Source organism: Haemorhous mexicanus, chromosome 1 (assembly GCF_027477595.1).
Source record: "Haemorhous mexicanus isolate bHaeMex1 chromosome 1, bHaeMex1.pri, whole genome shotgun sequence".
In the NCBI taxonomy this organism is placed as follows: Eukaryota; Metazoa; Chordata; class Aves; order Passeriformes; family Fringillidae; genus Haemorhous; species Haemorhous mexicanus.
This window is the reverse complement of record NC_082341.1, coordinates 124,062,934-124,083,420: the sequence shown is the minus strand read 5'-3', so window position 1 is coordinate 124,083,420 and position 20,487 is coordinate 124,062,934. Positions and strand designations below refer to the sequence as shown.

The 20,487-nt window shown below is 40.2% G+C and overlaps 1 protein-coding gene across 2 annotated transcripts in view; it reads left to right on the top strand.

Annotated features, from left to right (window-relative positions):
* Positions 1 to 11,730: 11,730 nt before the first annotated feature.
* The window catches only part of ARFGEF1 (ADP ribosylation factor guanine nucleotide exchange factor 1), an 84,973-nt gene continuing 76,216 nt past the window's right edge, over positions 11,731 to 20,487 (top strand). For both annotated transcript variants that reach the window (XM_059861655.1, XM_059861649.1), the window contains exon 1: positions 11,731 to 12,405. In XM_059861655.1, coding sequence (XP_059717638.1) covers positions 12,282 to 12,405 — 124 coding nt within the window. In that variant the 5' untranslated portion in view covers positions 11,731 to 12,281. The remainder of the gene's footprint in view (positions 12,406 to 20,487) is intronic.

The window sequence follows — 20,487 nt, the reverse complement described above, 5'->3', positions numbered from 1 at the left end:
TTCACTTTTCTTTAAACACCCATAATGCCATGCAGCAATGATTATTCTCAATTCTCCTGCATTTCAATGCACTTTCATAAGTACACAGCTTTTCAAGAACAGATTGATACCATAGCTGAATAGGATAAAGTTGCAGCACAACCAATATACAGTATGAAACTAAAGACATAATAAATTCCAATCAAAAAGCATCACTGCAACCCAGGAGATTAGATTTACACAGGAATGTTTTTAAGGAAGCCTTTCTTAGGCTTCCCTAAAGCTCGACAATGTGTATCTATTTAAATCACACTTCATGCTCAGATTTGCTGGAGCACAGAAGTCAAGGCTGCAAGGAATGTGAAAACTATTGGATATGTATCATTTTACTTGCCATTCAGTGTGGGAAATTATTTTAACACAGCCAGAGTCAGTCTATTTGCCTAATATATACCTATTTTAAAAAGGAACAATCAATAAATAATCCTTAAATTCTGCAAATTTGTTATACAAAAAAATATAACATATCACGCCTCACACACTTAAATCATGAACTCTCACTGTACTTCACATTAGGTGTTCCCTGACAATTACATACACCACCATAAAAAAGATCCAAACCTTTAACAGCACAGTCAGTATAGTTTAGCACATTGACAAAAACTGGCAGTGATCCTACAGCCAAAAGCTTTACTTCAGATTTGTGAGATATCCTAATAAATCTACCCATTCTTAACATGTCGGATAAAAAACACCAGGTACCCTTGTACCTTCTCCCGGGCCATGGTAATGCAGGATACTAAAGAACAAAGAGGTGTTAGAATTAAAGGCTTACCAATGCTGCCATTCACCTTCTGTTTTTCTGTATTCATTCTCTGGGGTGGCAGGCCTCAACTTTCACCTGTCTGGGAGAAAAATTTCATGGTCTTTCTGCTCTGAAGGTGGGATTTAACCCATCTGACTTCTGTATCAAAGCTATTTATCTAAACTAAATCAACTTGGTTCCCTCTGTAGTTGGTAGAGAAAAATAAAGGATGTAGTGGATGACAGGTCACATCTACCTTAGACTTGGTGCCATCGGTACTGATTGAGTTACTCATTAGATGTCAGTCTTCTTGCATAGCAAGAGTCAGCCTATGAGCCTTAAAAATAAATGTAATTTACTTTAGCTATAAATATTTGTCTAACAGAAAATAATGTCAACATAATCAGCAAACTGTCTATATGTATTTCTGTCACACAACTTTAACTCAGGCAGGCCTAATTTATTCAGCCACCACAAGTGAAGCCTGGCATCTTTCAGGTGCTGTGGACCATGAATGCTTCTCCTTTTCTGTCTCTCATGTCTCTTTTAATCCTATCTGCTATTTTTGTTACTCTAGATTCACTTTTCGTTTCTTCCTTTTATTTTGCTGGAGAGAGACCCAAAAATGAAAGAGCCTCCATAAATAACAATTAGCCATCTAACACTAATCTAATGAGTTAGCTGCTTGGTGAATTCTTCTTCTTTTTTTCCTGGACAGATTTTTTAGAATTCAAATGAATGCTACTATACAGAATACAGAAAATACCAAAGACACATAGTATACCAGTACATGAATAATCAAGCAACACAGAGTATTCAGATTCTGTCATGGGGGGCAGTTCCAAATCTGTCACTGGAAATAGAAATTTCCAGGGTTGTTAAGACCTTGTGGATTTTACCCCAGCAGCTCCAGCAGCTGCCTGGCTGTCAGCTGCCTGCTGAATCCACAGTAAATGCCCCTGTTAACAGTCAGTCTCCTCTGTTAATTATCTCTTTTCCTTGTTTCTGATATTTAAAGGATACTGAGTTTAAAGTGAAAATTTTATCTTAATTTTTGTAATAATGTATAAGAACTCCATGTTTGATGCAAATTATTAGTAATGGAGACTAGTAAACAAATATTCAAAGTAAGCTATAACTTCTTCAGCTTCCCACTGCAAAACCAATCTTTTTCTTGTAAAATTCAATACCTTCATTAGAAAGAAAACTCATTCTGATATTTTTTCTGAGCAAGTAAAATAAAATGCAGTCACAGGTTGATGGTAAAACATTTATCAGAATTGCATGTATGAAATAATACTTTCTAGTAAATGGTGTAGTAAAAGCAACCTCAGAATTTATGCGCAGAACTAGTGACTACAGATTTTTGTATTGTGATTTTTTTTTAATTAATGTTTTGCAATAAAATTTATGCTTGCAAATGCACCAGACTGGTTTAACACTGTATTTCACAGAGTGACCACATTTATCAAATATGCTCAAATTTGCAAAGCTTGCCTATAAAACATTGCTGTTATCGCTTGGATTTTTAAACCAGAGCACAGTCAGCTTCCACAGAGGGCTCACTCCTATTTCAAAGGACACAACCTCATTCTTATACAGTACACTGTGAATCTAAAGCAAATTTGCATTTTAATCTTCTACCTTTGATACAGCACCACAGTAAAAAGTGAAAATGGGAACCTAAACCTCCACAAACTCGGGGAAAATTTTGATGGGGCCTCATTTTATGTGACATAAATACCTCAAATTGCTATTATAAAGTAATGAGTAATGCATGATTGTGTACCCTCCTTTAAATATTTCTCCATGAACTACTATTCCTTAGGATTAAGGCAGCTATCTTGAAGGTACCATACATACTGCTGCACTAAAAAAACCAAAAATTCCAGGCGCCCATGCTGAATGTTCTGGTTTCTAAGTGTCCACACCAGGACTGACTTCATGAATGTGAGAGAGTTCCCTGCCAGCATGTCTCATTTTGAAAAACTGCATCATATTGCATCCTTCTTAGATCTGTTTTTATGCCATTTGTGCACATTACCATCCTTGTTATTACATCCTTCTCCACAATTATACATTATTTCTCTTCTAGAATGGCGACCAAAGAGAAGCAATGCACTGACAAGAGTTTAAACCAGGAAAAGTTAAGGAAGGAGAAACTAATGAATAGAAGTGGCTTGTCAAGGGAGGATTTTAAGGATGACACCTGCAGTAATTCAGAGGCATGACCCTCATCCCATGCAGACCAATTCACATTCCATGCTGTAACCTGCTACTAAATAAAGCAACTTTTATTGTTAAATGTCCCAAAGCTAGCCAAGGAAGTAAGTTTGGTCCAGGTATGTACAAAACACCATAACAACTATCATTAGCATTGATTTGTATTGTTATGTATCTATTACAAGGGCCTTGTAGAACTATCTGCTGCATGTCCCACAAACTATGATAAATGAGATTTGTACCAGCCCAACAATGTTTGACTTTCTTAGCTACAAAAATTATAAATTGAATTTAAAAGTAGTAGTACCAGTGGCACAGCAAAATTCTCTGATAGCTACTGTCCATACTTCTGTATGGAAAGACTTAGAATTATAAAACAAAGAAACATCACAAAATATAAACCTCCAAATACCCAGACAGCAGCAGCTTTCAATGTCATGAAAAACCATCCATCGTACATACTGTGAAGCAGCCACTTCAGTTTTTCATGATCCAGACAGCACATCAGCTGTGACATTTGACTTGAAACTAGAAACATAATGGGAGCCTAATCAAAATTGTGGCAGGTGTTTCAAAATGTCTTGTAAAAATATTTGAGTACACGCCTAGCAAACAGTAAGCTAACTGGCATTTTAGAATGAATCACTGCAGTGCTTCTTTTATATCTTTCTTTTAGGCAAAAGTAGCTCTAACTTCCATTCAATTTTATTTTTCAAGTTATTCATATTAAAAATCTTTCATTCATGTCATGAAGACCACAATTTATAGAGTATATGCTCAAACATCAGTTACTGCATTTTTGACAGGAAATGACCCACTGCAGTTGCTGGAGGAAACAATCAGGCAGATTCAAAGCTCATTTCATGGCATTTAAAAGTGGTTATTGCTTCAGTCTCATTGTTTCACACCTTAATTCACATAACTTTTATGACCTCTCCAAGTGTTTCAACACAGATATTAAAACACTTGGAAACCACCCGTGCTATTCATTTGACTTACCCTGCCCAGAGATTTTTCTCCAGCTGAATTCCATTCAACTTTTCTCAGTTGATTTTCATTTTCAACTGTTCTTTTCAACTTCCATTTTCAACTTTTCTTTATTAATAGCTTATTGAAAGACATCTGCATAAACCTTTGAAAACACTCAAGTTTATAAGCTGGATGCCTCTTTTCCCCCAAATCTGAGGTGAATTTTCACTATAGCACTTAAGTGCTACAGTGAAAATTCACCTCAGATTTGGGGGAAAAGAGGCATCCAGCATATAAAAATTAGATTCAGACTAATACTTAATGCACTCTATATCTAGGCTATTTAATTACTAATCTGTTGGAAAACTGAGCATGCTTTACACTGATCATGTCACATCAGTTACAAAGACCTTCAGGAGACTGAAGCTAGGATATAAAGGTGGAACAGTTATCATTTTCAGTAAATTTGTTACTTTTCTCATTTGTCAGATTATTCCCAATTTTTCAACTGACACTTAAGGTTAAGAATGTGGGACAAGCTATATACTATAGCAGTCCTTCCTATTACAGGTGTTTGAGGTGGTAACTAATAAACCAGGCTCACCCACAGAGCAATCCAGGAAATCTGTAATAGTAGTGACAGCATTTCCCAGGAAAAAAGGCAATCATGTTGTGGCTTCCTCCTCTTCAATAGTTTCTCCTTAGAGTCCAATAATAGTTCCTTAGCAATTTTATCTTCTGAAGTTGGCTGGGAAAAGCAGTAAATCAGGGGATCTTACTGCAAGAATTTCTATACATTCTCCAAATGTCTTCTTTTGCAGTGCAAAGGTTCTCAGGAAATTGCCAGAGCTTTATATTCTTGCCATTTAGAGACAGAAGTATTTGCCATCATGAAGGAGTCAATATACTGGCTTGAATTTACCTTTGCATTTGCACAGTCTCACATACAACAATAACTGTATAGTAGCTTCATAGTTCAGGGTGAATACGTGCTATTCATTACTATGTTCCCCAAAAAGCACCATCTTAAACAGTGTCCCAGAAAATCACCTTTTCAAACAGTTAGGGCTGGTACAAACACAATCAGGCCCTTAAGTTAGAAAAACTACTGAAGAAACTTTTAAAAATCCTTGTATGACCTCTTTTTAAAAAATGCATTTCCTTTTGTCTGTAAGATGGATACTCATACTCCTTCATTTACAGTATTAGGGAACAGAATGCTGAGGTGCCATGGAAGCTGGGAACTGAACTATTCATCTGTTGGCAGGAGCAACATGCTGAAGAACAAGTAGAAAACTCCTATAGGCAGGCTAGAAGAAAAGATATTCCTGCAGAAAAAGAACTAGAAAAAGGAATCATATCCCATCAAATGCACTGGTATAACTTCCAGCATATAAATTCAAGCTACAGCCAGGGGCCTTTGATATCTTCTCACAGATTTCAGCCTCAATTCAAAACTTTATTCCATCAAACATAAGAGGTGGGACTTCTTTCTTCACCACTCTCCAACATTTTTCCTACATGTCACAAACTGACAAATGGCATGCTTTGCTAGGACTACGTTTCCTCACTTAGCTGTAGTATCAGGAATGTATTTCAATACAGCAAGAGTCCATATCTTTTAGCTTTAAGGTATGAATTTGTCACCCTGAAAGAGCCTCCTCACAGTGATGGATGTTTATTTTCCTACTGGTCACTCCAGGGTTTTATATACCTTTGTACAAATGTTTGAAAAAAACTACCTACTGGTGCATATTCCCTCTGCTAACAAACACTTGCTTTTTTCCTCATTCAGTGCAACAGTGGATATACTGCAACCTGTTAAAATACTCACTCTATGAACAAATGGACCTCTTCAGTTCCAGAATTTACACAAAGAAAGTCCAAAACAACATAAAAACTCTTAAAATATTGAAGCACATTTATGGTGAGTGTCTCTCTTGCAGTTTGGTTGATAGACTGTGATCCTTTGCATAATGGATACACTGAGCATTCTGGATTATGCTTCACCTAATTTTAAAAGGGTGGCAGCCCCATGAGTGCATAAAGGGACTGAGAGGAATGCTTGGTTTCTACCTCTGTATTACACAACCAAGCACCAAAAGCAGACGTGTTAAATCTTATGCATTCAGTAAGAATCTTGGAAACTTCTCCAACAAGGTCCCTGCAGTTGAGAACATAATCACAGCTTCTCTCCTGTTCCAGGTTCCCATCTGTCAGATCCATCTGGACTCTGATCCATTACACACTGATTATCTGCATCTGGTACATGAAAACAGGATGGGAACAGATGCAGAGTACTGCAAAGGAGCTAAAGAAGGTGACAATTGAGCCACCACAATTAAAGGTTCATATGCAGTGGCAGGAATGCACTAGTCCTATCTATGGACCTACCCATCCTATATATGGGGTTGCATACAGAGTAACATCCTATATATGAGGTTATATACAGGGCTGAGTGCTCTCTTGAACCATGGAAACAAGCAAGAAAACTTATACTAAAAGTAGTAGTTTAAACCATACTTTAAGTTGGCATACACCAATACTGTTGCAATTAAAAAGGCAAAAAAACCAAAACAAAATAACTCCAAAAAACAACAACAACAAAAAGACCACACACAAAAGAACCCCAAAAAAACAGCAAACAACCACAACAAAAAAACCTGCAAAACCAAAGAACAAGCCTGACCTTTTCTTACCTATTTTTGTGTTCCTGTTCTTGTGTTATCCATGCCCCTGAGCTGACACAAACATCTGTGAGGTTGCCTGTTAAATTGTGATTTGAAATATATCTGGATTCAAAATAGTCTATTTCTTGTCAGGTTAATTTCAATCTAAGTAAATTCTGAATATAATTCAGCACATAAATCACCACACAGCAATGCAAATGCTTACACTTACAAAGAAAGTAGGAAACATTTAGGTAGGAGCAGGAAGGATTGCGTGTTCTAGTAGTAGATCTGTCTTATTCTAACTTAAAGTGATCACAGTCTAATTATCATTGTGCTGTTTCAAAGCTCATCAATATGATTTATGAAGACAGTGCCACCACAAGCAGCAGTTCTCCTCATCACCCACATTCCCCACTTCCTTTCTTGTGTAAGATTTACTGAATATTCAGGTAAGTGTGATCAATTCACTGATCCCACTGAAAACTAACTTTCTTGTAAAATTGATTTTTGGCTGAACCACAGGTGAACTAACTGATGGCACAGTTGCACAGCTGGACCAACACAAGAAAGTGGATGGGAGCTCAGACAGGTGAACAAGTTCCCTTTGGGAGGCAGGACAGCTGAAAGTCATTAGATTTTTCTAAGCATAAAACTTCACTTTTACTATTCCCTTTTACTGCTCATCTGACTTCTAAGCAAAGGCTTCTAGTCCTGGCTTATCAGCATTTTTAAACAAGCACTACATACAATTGTGGTACATAAAGCCAGCAGAAGCAGGTGCTAATTGTCCCCGCTCACATGGAAAGTTCTCTACAGTTTTTTACTAAACAAGTATCTAATGCTCACTCAAAACAGTTTAAATATATAAAACAATATAAATAGCTTCTAGAATATTCCAATTAACTGACAAATAAAAATGTACTAGATAGTAATTTTTGTAGTGTTTCTCAAATACACTTTTTTCTCTTGTGTTGCTCCATGTTTAAATGCTAAGGCTCTATGAAAACAGTGATGGTTTTGTGCTTTAGGGCATACATACTACATGCTTCTTTTAGGTTGGACAAAAAACATTTCTCAGGTTTGACTGGACAACTATAATATTTCATACATCATGTTGCCAGCAGGCTTAGCAGTTTGAGCAGAAAAATCAATAAACAGTCCTTTTCCATATCTTCAGGACTTCAGCAACGAAATAGGAATCTCTACAGCTATGAGGATTACAGTTCTTTGGTCAGACATTTACTAGTAAAGCAAAGATCTGCATGCTGAAACCAAAACATTTCAGGCATTAGAATCTGTACACAACAGGCATTTTGGATTTCTTTTCAAGGCACTGCTGTCCTACAGCATAATCTGTTCCTCAGGGCTCTGTAGTAGGCCCAGTCCTGTTTAATAACTTTATCAAAACCTGGACAAGGGAATTGAGTGTACCCTCAGTCACTTTGCAGAAGACACCGAGTTGGGTGGGAGTGCTGATCACCTGGAGGGCAGGAAGGCTCTGCAGCTTTGGACAGGCTGAATCAATGGGCCAAAGGGAACTTTATGAGTTTACTTTGGCTCATTGATTCAACCTGTCCAAAGCTGCAGAGCTTTGGTTATGAGGTTTAACAAGGCAACAAGGCCAATGTCAGGTCCTGCCCTTGGAACACAACAATCCCATGCAGCGCTACAGGTTTGGGGAAGCATGGCCAGGAAGATGCCCAATGGAAAAGGACCTGGGGGAGCTGGTCGACCGCAGCTGAACGTGAGCCAGCATCTGCCTGGGTGGCCAAGAAGGTCACTGGCATAGTGTGGCCAACAGGACCAGGCAGTGATTGTCCCCCTGTACTTGGCAGTGGTGAGGCCACATCTTGAACCCTGTGTTCAGTTCTGAGCCCCTCACTAGAGAGAAAGGCATGGAGGTGCTGGAGCATGGTCCAGAGAAGGGCAAGAGAGCTGGGGAAGGGTCTGGAGCACATGTCTTGTGAGGAGCAGCTGAGAGAGCTGGGATTGTTCAGCCTGGAGAAAGGGAGCCTCAGCAAGGCCCTTATCACTCTCTACAAATACCTAAAAGGAAGATGTAGCCGGGTAGGTGTCAGCCTTTTCCCCAAGTAACAAGTGATAGGACAAGAGGAAACGTCTCCAAGTTGCACCAAGGGAGGTTTAGATGGGGTATTAATAGAAATTTCTTCATCAAAAAGGTTGTGAAACTTTGGAACAAGCCTCCCAGGGAAATCATAAAGTCACCATTCCTGAAGGCATTTAAAAGGTATGTAGAGGTGGCACTTAAGGATGGTTTAGTGGTGGACTTGGCAGTGCTGGCTTTACAGTTAGGTTCAATAACCTTAAAGGTCTTTCTCAACTTACATGATTCTAGTTAGGGATCCATGTAAGATAAATACTCTAAATCTTCACCTTTTCATTCTCACGAGTTTTCTCATTCTCCTTTCACTAGAGATAAACCACTAGCTTTTAAAGTAATCAGCAAAAAGTTAAACACATTCCTGTAATCTCGGTAACAAAATCTTCTCTCAAAATGCTTCCTCAAGCTGCATAACTTTTTTTATAATTGACCAAACATTATTTTAGTAGCTGGCTCACCTACTAAATTAAGCTGTTATGACAACTACCTTTATTCAAAGCACTGGGACCCAGTACACAAGGTGATCACCATTCATATCTTCTCTCTAAATGAACACATGGGACTTTTTCTCTCCAATGCATACATAATATTCCCCCTGGGATTTCCATCCTTATTGACTCAGCTTCGGGAAGAAGCTGAATGTTAACCTAGTGGACAGGGGATTTACAATAAGATCTCCCTGTGCAACTTCAGAAGCAGGCTCTACACTGTGGCAGAGTTTAGGTAGTGTTTTCTTGTGACTAGAATATAGATGTAGATTACCAGCTGTGCCAAGTTACAAATTGAGTCAACAGAGCAGTTGTTTGAAACTGAGAACAGAATTTGAAGATTGAAACCACATTAAAAAATACCTAAACCAAAACAAGCATTCATATTAGAGCAGGAATGAAAGAAATGGAACTGAGTCTCTTTTTGACAGGTCTTTTTCTCCAGATGCTTCAGCAGTAATTCTATATGCTCAATAAAACACATTTTACATGTAAAATTATCTTGTGTGTAGAATATGGAAATAGACATTAATATGAACAAAACAGATAACTGCAGTGCTCAGTGCTCTTTACATGCAGATACCCTTTTCCTCATATTGCAAGTCTATTTCTGCTAAATGGACTGTGAAAATCAATAGTAAACTCCATTTGCTACATAACTTGTGAGCCCTGACTAGGCTAAGGGAATCTGGACTCAAATGATTTGTGCAAACCTACCAACAAGAACTCCATGGAAATTCTTAACTTCTGCCATGTGGTCACTGGCAGGCAGCTTTGAAAGACCAAAGTAATTTTGAGATCTCCATTTTTGAACTTGGATCTATGCATAAAAAAAAAAAAATTAGTTGATAGGCAAATGGTTTTCCCTAAATAAATTACTATAAATAATTCACGTATGCTTAGCAATTTTGCTGGTGAAGACACAGTCTTTTGAATAAATCAACACAATCTGAATACGGTCTTTTTTCAGGAATCAATGTGCTTGGTGATCTGACTGCTAACTCTCTCATAAAACTGTCATAATGCTAAAATCAGATGCACCATCCTATTATTTTCTGTATTGTTTATCAGTTGGGTGGCAAAATATCCAAGAACCAGAAGAAGCCACTGGAACAAATACAGTAATTTCAGCAGAGTAAGTGTGTTTTGCTCAAACAGATAAGTCTTGCATTCACCTCTAGCTTTAGCAGGAGGCCTGGTCCAGTGTGTTCCTTAATAAGTCAAATAGAGGTACCGGTAAGGCATAAAGTCACTTTGGCACACATAATTTCTCATTTGGGAAACTGGGTTAAGCAACCCTGGGCAGCATTAACTGCCTCTGCATTGGGAAGCTGACAGCACTGTACCTTTACTAATGCAGCTACCAATGGCTCCGTTGTACATAAGGAAACAGGTGCTCAAACAAACCTCTTACAAGGCCTTAGCACACTGGCATGACAGCCTGGGCAAACTCTTTTAAATGCTCCATGAGGAAAGTGTCGGGATTAATTTCTGAAGGTTGTATTCCTGACTGATGCAGTGGGACCAAAGGAATAAAGAAGACTGGGAAGGTTTGCTGAACGCTCCATAAGGAAGGTGTCAGGATTAACTTCCAAAGGTTGACTGATACACAAGAACCACAGGAATGGAGAACAGACTGAAAAGGCTTGCTGGGGATAACCTCTTTGCGGTGTGCTGGCTCTGTCCTCAGAGGTCAGAGGTGTCCCCTGGTTTCCACAACCATCCCTCCTTTCTGCACACTGATGCTATAGCCCTGTCCCACTCTGCTTGAAAGGTACATCTAGAACTTCTGCTCCTTCATTTCTAGATTAATTTCTAAGATTTTTTTTTCTAACCAGATAAAAATTTTCTAAACCAGACCTGCTTTCAGTTAGCGCCAAATTCGACTTTTAAATACTAGTCTACTAGTACCTCTGAGTGCAAAAGGTGGTCCTGTTATGTTTTTGCCGCTTACCAGTTAGGCAAGGTCTACCTGAGCTTTTTATTACTTTTTTCAATGCTCTATACTCCTAGTGCACGTGCAGTGGGAAGAAAGGCGGGATGACAGCACTTTAGTTAAGAGGATGCAGGCGATAGAGGAAGGGCACCACGCGAACCCGCAGGTGCAGCGCCCCTCTGCACCCAAGGAGCTACAGGACCAGGCGGGCCGGGCTGAGGAACAGCCCCGGGGAGCCCGCACACCTCCCACGCCCCAAGGCGCTTCTCCCGTCCTTTCTCCCTGGATGCCGGGGGCTGCTCTCCCCTCGCTCCCTTTGAGCCGGAGCCCCGGGTGTTTCTCGTCAGGGGAGGCGGCCGTGGAAGGAGGGCAACTCTTTTCCCAGGGAAACCCCTTGACCCAGCCCCGGCGAAGCCCGTCCTTTAGGAGCAGGTGGCGCATCCCGGGAGAGCCTTCCTCCTCCTCCGTCTCCTCCTTCACCTCGTAGCGCTGGTGGCCCGGAAGGGAAGCCCTGCCCCTCCTCCTCAACCAGCTCCCAGGTGGCAGCGGCCATCTCCGTGAGTCCCTCTTCGCTGCCTCCCGCGGCTCCGCTCCACCTGTAGCGCGGCCGCGGGGTGGGCAGAAGGCGACTGCCCCCCGCCCTCCCGCTTCCCTCCGCCCGCCCTGCCTCCCGGGACACCGCCGCCGCTTCCTCCCGCTCCGGCTGCGGCCCTGACGTCGCTTCCTTCCAACATGGCGAGGGCAGGTTGTTGCTGCGGCCGCCGCCGCCGGTGCTGATGGAGGCGGGCGCGGGCCGGGGGCGGCTCGGGGACTGACGGGCGCCGTCCGCGCACACACGCATCGGGGGCGGGAGGAGAAGGGAGGAGAAGGTTTCGTCTTCCCTCAGCCGCGGGGGTTGGCTGTCGGCGCCGCCCGGGCCCACCCCAGCCTCCCCGGGGGAGCCGCCGAGCGGGTGTTGGGACGCCCTGCGAGGGAGCCCTTCCCCCGCGGCCGCCGCGGCCCCTGGCAGCACTCCCGGTGGGAGAGGCCGGTGCCCCGCTCTCACTTCCCCGCTCCACCCTCCTCCTCTCACGGCTCGATCGCGCCCATGTATGAAGGGAAGAAGACGAAAAACATGTTTCTGACCCGGGCCCTGGAGAAGATCCTGGCCGACAAGGAGGTGAAGAAGGCGCATCACTCCCAGCTGCGCAAAGCCTGCGAGGTGGCACTAGGTGAGGCGCAGCCCGGGCGGGCGGGGAAGGGGCGGCCAGAGGTCGGGGTGCGCTTCTAGGCCCGCTTTGCCTGTGTGTGTTTGTGTTGCGGGGGGGGCTGTGGGGCTTCTGAGGGAACGGGATAGAGGGGCTGCCCGGCAAGGAAGGGTCGGGGGCGGTGCGGTTGCGGGGTGAGCCGTGGCACAGGTTTGGGTCGTGCAGCAGAGCCCCCCGGAGGTGTGGGCGCCTGTGCTGCGGGCGAGCATCGCCCCTCGCCGGGAGCGGCCCCGTGCTGACAGCAGCGGCGAGGGCGCTGCGGCGCCCGCCGGGCTCTTCTCCTCCTCCTCCTTCCCTCCTCCTCCTCCTCCCCGCTCGCAGGATGAATAGGCAGACACGGAGCTGAGCTGACCTGGAAGCAGACGGCCGGCGGGGAGGGAGCAGGTGACAGGCAGCGGTGAGGGCGGAGGGACGGGTGAGGAAGAAAGGGTGGCGGAGAGCTAGAGACAATGACATCGGGCCATGTCTGGAGCTGGTGGCTCTTCGGAGCCGGGAGAAGGGGTGGAGAGGGAGAGGATGGTCCAGGAGACGTGCGAGGGAGAGCCTTAGTCGAGTTGTTCCTCGTGGAGAAACAGCTGATGGGGAAGAGAGCTTCCTTCCTTCATGCATGGCAGAGCTGGAGCGGCCCCGGATGATAACAGATTCACAGAGTTGTTAGGGTTGGAAGGGATCTCTGGAGATCATCTAGTCCATCCTCCGTGTTGTTGGATTCCCAAGATGTGGGAGCGTGTACTTCTTCGGGCCGAGGCAGGGGTGTTGGGTTTGTAGTGCAGCTGTGTCAGCGCCGCCTCGTCTGGAAGCGTGAGGGAAGCACCGGTGCTGGATAGTACAAAGCACATGTAGGCATCCAATTACAGGCAGCTTAAGAGGACAACTTGGGCTTCACGATTCTGACATGATGAGCACAGGCGGGCCTTGACCCTATGTGGCAAAATACTGACGTACTTACTGAAAGACTTCTAGAGAAAAACCTGTTTCGTTTAAGTAATACGTAAATGGATTATGTCCCTCCCTTTCTAGTGTAATTGTTTCTGTTTTGGAGATAATTATCTTGATTTTGAACAGTATTGTATGATTAAATGGATTTGTTTGATGAGATAACATTAAATTGAAACTTGCTTGTTTTAAAAATGAGTATAAGTTATTTGAAGTTGTTCCCTTGTCATTCTGTTAATTAGTATGTTAGTGCTTACTTTTTTTTCTTATTAAAAAACCCATCCTTTTCTTGATTTCTTTGTCTGTGACAGATCCTGACAAAGGGAGGGGCAGAAATAACCATACTTCAGCTATTTATTTCTTCTTAATTAAAATCGATGTGAAATAGGCTTTTTATTACATTTTTCATATATCACTAGAGCAGTTAACAATAATCTTATGATTTATGCAGATGAGATTAAATTGATAACCCTTTGGCCCTTCTGTTGACTTTAGACTGTGCATTCAAGTTAGAAATAAAGCAGAGAATTGGTTTTTTATTGTTAAACTGAATTTCTATCCAGTGTGTGTGTCATCCATAGAATTAGACCCTGGTATTAATCTTGTGTTTCTGCCGTACTTTATTTCAGTAGCTTGATCTATCTTAAGTATCATCCAGATCCCTCCAAGCATGGCTCCATTGTGTTCTACAGATTATAAAGTGAGCCCTCTGGACTGTACAGTCTGCCTCTTGTGTCATGTAAATTGATTTGTTTGAGAAGACCCTCAAGCACACATCCCATTTATCTTACAGCTTCATTGAATCCTTCTTCTGTGGATCTGATTAAACAGGAAAACAATCTGATGTGGGTATAAAAACCATTAAGGCAGGAAAGAAGAAGTGGAAGGTTGTGTGTACTACCTTACGTATATACAGGGGCTTTATGAGCTTGAAAAATAATCAGACATGGTAATTTTCTGTAGAAAAGCCTCTAACTACTATAGAGGCTTATTGATTTTTTTTTTTTCTTTTTTGGTTGCGGCACAACAAAATACAGTTGGTGATTGTAAATTTAGCATGGTCCATTGTCTGGATCAAAAGTGGCAATATGTAACCCCTGAGTAGAGTAGGGCTCATGTCTATCTATAAGAAAATTTTTGGAGAAAAGTCAATATCATCCATGTTTCACACAGAGTACAGTTAGCTGTTAAAGCTGAGCTATGATTTTTGTAGCAGTGTTTGAAATAGGGTGCATGTGTTGTGCTCTGTTTCTTAAGCTCCTCATCTGTTCAGAATACAGCTGGATGCTTCTTTGCCATCTTAAGCAAGCGTTATGGACTTACTGCTTTATTTTGAAGAGCAGCAACATTAATGACAAAACATAAGTAAAACTGTAATTTAGAGTTGAATTTAATTTGGTGCTAAGTCTGGCAAAGTCTAATTTTATGGTTTTATTGGATTTTTTTTAAATGGTAGTTAAATAATAATTAGATTTTAAAAATCATGGCAGTACTGTCATGTCTCCAAATCCATATCTTGCAAGTCAACATCTTTTTTTTCAGTGTGAATATTTGATTAGTCGTCACTGAAGTTATCTGTGTGCTCCATTTTTTCCAGCTGCCTGATTGTAGTAAAATGTTGCTTTAAATTAACTGCTAATAATAGGTCAGATATTCTAACTAGTAATTGTTGCTAATTCAGGCTTTTTTAATTTCATTCTCTAAAGCCACTGTTGTTTTATATTATTTGTATAAAATGATCTGCTGTTGAAGTATTTGGTAAACAATGATCAGAAGTACAGTATCTCTGGGCAGCAGGCAAACTGATAGTAGCTCTGCTTTTTTAGATTGAAATTAACAAGCAGTATTTTAAGAATTCTTAATGCCCTCCCTTTGTCATTTTTAATCCCCATATATTTTCTTATAAATCTGTTGCATTCCATTAAGATTATTCATCATCTGTTTTTAATTTGTGAGTCTTAGGGAGAAAAACCTTGCAACATTCCAGACCTTGGTAGTTTGACCTCTGAACAGGTGTTAAGATGAGGTCCTTCTAGTATGACCATTTTTCTGGTGATTAGAAGATAAGAAAGCAAAATACTAATTAAGTAACACAACCTGAATTATAGATGTTCTTTAGCTTTTTAACAGGAATGAAATTAAGCTTGATACATGTATTTGATGATTCACCAGGTTGTGTCTGGGTTTATACAGAACAGTTGAGTTTAATTTAACTTTGTCCTTTCTGAGAGGTTTTTTTCTCTATGTGGAAAACACAAGATTTATTTAGTCTCCTAAAGAAGTGCAGTTAAAATAGAGCTTTGTATTGTTTGCTTTCATAGCAACAACTCTTAATCTGTGTAAGAAATGAGTTTATCCTTGAAACTGTCCATTTGAAGAAGGCATGAAGCAGCAAGCTGTCAGAAGGTTTATTGGATTTAGAAGCTTCTTTTCCAGTGAGTTACATTCACTGCTGTTTCTGTATTGCTTTTTTAGCCATGCTACAGTCTAGGAAACCTTACTGTAAAAATGCTGTGTTTGCATAAACAATGAGAGGTCTTGGGGGAAAAAATCCTCATCTAAACATAAAGTTTTTAATAGACTGAACAAAAACTGTTAGTGCTTCCTGTCAAAATCTGGAGCGTGGATTTGTCTGCCTGAAAAGCTGGTTTCAGAGCACTAAGCTGGGCTCACCAGAGTGGCCTGGTTGTAAAAAGTCTGCTAGTTCAACTGCAAATCAGGAGTCAAACAACTCTTCCATAAAACTCCAAGCCACAAGTGATAGAAAATGATACAGATAGTATGTATCATTTTAAGATATGTACTTTAAAGAAAATTATGCATATGCTGCCTGGAGTTCTGGAGCTACCAACTGAAGAGGGCCAAAACTTTGTTCTGAAAGGTTCTTTAGTGCTCCTTGTGTTGTGTATTTTAGTCTGTCATGCAAGGATCTCGCTGAATGATGTAGTGGTCTCATGCAGTGTGAAAGTAGCATCTCTGTTCAGTTTGTGCTGCCTTTATGGGTGTATGTAGGATGATAGAGCAGTGGGCTATAGTTAAGCCTTTAGTTTCTCTGGAAACTGGTAATGCTTGGAGTAGAACTAACCTAGGGATATGAAGGTTCATCTGTCCTTATCTGTGCAGATCTGCAAATGACCTCGCACCTACTTAAGTTTTTCTGTCTCCCTTTTTACCTTTCCTAGTTTCATCTTGTGTCCTTTGCATATACAAGCAATTGTGATACATGAGAATGAGTGTGGTTAATAGGTATTGTGTACGTGTAGGAAACTCTGGGTGCATTGGAGAATACCTTCCTACGCTACAATGAACAGTTAAAAATCTGTTTTGAAGACCATAATTGTGTTACTGCACTGAAATTAATTTTACTGTAGAAGTTGTGGATGAGCTAAATTCCTGTCGGTATTTTGGACAGTGCTGTTCTTGGTAGGCTGCCTTCTATTTTTTATGGAAACTAGTTGTCCTTCTGTAGAAACTGAAGGTCAAAAATTTTGGAGTTTTTTCTTTGCTGGATACAAAGAGATTGGTGTTGCAATATTGTGTGTTGTCTTCATGTGCTATAGGCATTTATTTCCACAATCTACAAGTCACTGTTGTCCATAAAAAATTGTTTTCTGGTTGTAATTGTCCTTCTGAAGATTTTGTTTGTGAGGAAGGAGGATAAATGGAGATTTCATGCTAGTAAAAACCAAGATGTATGTGTTTTTTTTGAAAACCAAAACCCCTGAAAATTGTGGCTGCCCTTCCCTCTTATTGCTTGCTTTACTGAGCTTGGGCTTTAACTAGCAGCCTTTCAGTGTGGTTAAAATCTCATCTACTTTTGCAAAGATTTAAAACTTGGCTTGGTAACAGTAAGGTTTGGTTTGCCCTATAAGCTGTTTTCCAGGTTGCCTTCAGCATTTGATATGTAAAGTGCTGTTTATGTAGAGTTTGTGGGGCTAATGTAAGGAAAGTTGTGTGTGTTTAGCTATTTTGTTGTTTCAGATGTAATCAGATCTTGGCTGTGCAGAATGACAGTGCTGATGAGATTTAATCTCTTTTGAGAAAGAGGTGTCTGACAGGATATATGTAAAAACACTTTTCTAGAAAACATGATGGATTGTATCTAGGTCAGTAAAATGTTAATGGAGAATGAATATCAAATACTTGGGTTTTGTCTTGGAAGGTAAAAATAGTATTTCTTTTAGATAACTTTGACTTTATCCTGAAATATGTGTTCAGTTAAAGCCTTTAATATTTTTAAAGTTTGAACATTGATTTTCATGATCTTTTAAAATTTAATCTTTAAAGGCTTCAACATATCTTTTTGTCACAGGACAGCTTTTAAATACCTGTGTTCTGCTGCATATTTTAGAACCTTAATTAGAATTTTGAAGCTTAAAATGAGAAGTTGTTGCCTTGTGACCAGAATGCATCTGTTCCTGTAAGAACTACCTTTACTGTCTTGTGGGGCTTTGGTCTAGTTGATTTTTCTTCCTCTACCCTTTTCTAGTGTAGACTTTTGTGATTTTAATATTTTCCTTTTTTTTTCTTGGTTCTTGTTTCCAGCTAACCACTGTGTCATTCAGGATGACAACTATGTTCTTATGTGTCTTCTTCATATACAAATAAAAAAACTGTTGAGATCAGTTGTACATTCCAGACTTTCTAGAATCCTTCAGAAAGCAGTCAGTATTGAGATATCATTTTGATAAGATTTTCTAAATATGTAAACTTGTGCAGTTGTCAGGAAGGATTTTGATGTTTATGTGTGTTTATAAAGAGGGAGGCAACAACCATTGATGTTCTAGTCAGTCTCTCCTGTTCTTGGTAAACATCCTGGGTAAAATCATGGACTTAGAAAGATGAGTAAGGCTTTCCTTTCTTGGGGGGCACCTAAGTTTTAGTTTGTACTTTTAATGAATGCTGCCAGGAGCTTGGAAAGCAAGACCTGCAAACTTGCCCATGACTCTTATTGTATTCTGCAACAGCTAGTGGTAGATCAGTGACTTGAATAGGCAGGGGAAAAGAGTTTTGGGTTTTCTATATCCAGCTGGAAAGCTTTCCTGTGTGATGTGTTAATTGGTGGTTTGCAGGGAGAAAATATTCTGTGAAAATATTCTGGTCTGTGAAAGACAGCTACTGTCAGTTGAGCTTTGTAGCCTGAAAGGACTTGAGAAACAGCTCTGCAGATTTCGATGAAGAAGGGAGATATCATGGAAATACAGCTGAGTAAGAACTTTGATAATTTTTATCTGTAAAGGAGGCAGACCTTTACTGTGTGTAAAAGGCAGAAATAATGTGTAGTAGCTGTGCTAGTCGGATGCATACAGACATAGTTCAGTTAGCCTGTAGTTCTTTCTTGTAAGTAAGTAGTAGAAGAAACTATAAGTTATACCTTGGCAAAACAGACCTTTAAGAAAAATCACATACAAGAGGTCTCCAAACGAGGGAGAACATAAAATGCTTCTGTGGGATTTTATACAAAGAGAATATTGTACAAGGATAATTGAACAAATAGGAGCTGGTGTTTCTATGAAAAGCACTTTATGTGGTAACCAGAAATGAAGAAGAAAACACAAAATGCCAAACCTACCAAACACTACCACCCAGCTTATAATTTTTAGGTTCTGTAATGGAATGCAGGGGAGTGTTAAAAAAAATCCATTTTGAGGGATAAGGTAGATGATACTTGTTATATGATGCTTTTCATTTTCAGTATAAATGTAGAGAGACACTAAAAATAGGTCTGTCAAGCCCCAAGAGTTTGAAATACTTGGCACAATTCCCTTATTGATTTCTAATCAATCTTGGGACACTGAGAAAATTCCAAAGGACTGGAAGATATCTGCTGCTGTGCCAGCATGGTTACAAGGATGAGCTAGGTAATTACTAGTGTATTGGCTTAATGTTGATCCCAGGCAAAGTAATGGAGTGACTGATACATATGTCAGTGAGAACAAAATTGGCAATCAGTAAAGATTTGAGAAGGATTTAAAAATAGTTTTCAAAAAAGGCAGGTCATCTACCAATTTTAAAGTTTCGGGGTAGATTATAAGGCATTTTAACCACTTATTAATTAGTCTTCTGTAACTCTTATGTTCTTCAATTATTATCTTCAAATGATTAGAAGTAAAAATAGCCAAACTGGTAGAAAAATAGTTGATAACACTTCGTTTGCATTGATAAATACTAACAGATTTTGGTGTGTGGGGCTATTTTGTGGTTTTTGATTGGTTAGTTTGGTTTGGTATTTTTCCCCACCCTGTTTTTCATCTTGCTTCTTTCTAGTCTACCCTTGGTCTTAGCTTTTAGGTATTCTTTGTGGTCTTGGAGATTTTCTTGGGTTTCTTCAGGGGTTTTTGATTTGGTGGTATTTGCTGGGTTTCTTTAATTTGAAGTTTTAAATGTATTAGTAGATTATGAGATTTTAATTGAGAGGCATGAACATTTAAACAAATTTGAAGTCTTGAGGAATCAGAGCTTCTGTTATGATGCTGTGGTCAAAAACAGCTTAAAAGCTGGGATAAGGAAAGTGGATGTTGTACTAACTCACTAACTCTGTACCTTACACAACTTAGAGCTGTTTTGTCATGCATGGATGGGTTTTTTTTGTCTTAAGTCCACGCTTTTTATTTTAGAATTGTATAAACAGTTTAATAGCATAGCTACATTTTTCCAAAACCAAAAGCAAAGGTATCTTTTAATAGGACATTTAGGGCATGATTGGTTGGACATTTTTTTTTTAAATGACTTTCAGAAGGTTCAATTCCCCCCCCCCCTCCCGCTGTCCCTCTCTTTCTGGTACTGTATAATATATTCATGTGGTACAAGATTTGGTAGTTACTGATTTTATGCTATTTATTACTTTGTTTTGTTCAAATGGTTTATGTCTGCTGTTCAGTGCTCTTCAGGCTTTTTTTCATTTCATGTATTTCTTATGTTAGAAAAAGTAGGTTTTAAACAGAATTGAAGTTCCTTGCCCTTCAGATAAATGGGTTTATTCAAGCTCTCTTTTTTTGTCTACTCAAACACAGAGGGAGATAAATTTCAAGAAAATGATTCATTAATAACAGCAGTTCTGCACATACTGCCTTTAGCACTTGCTGTTCTAATAATCTCAACAGGGTTTGT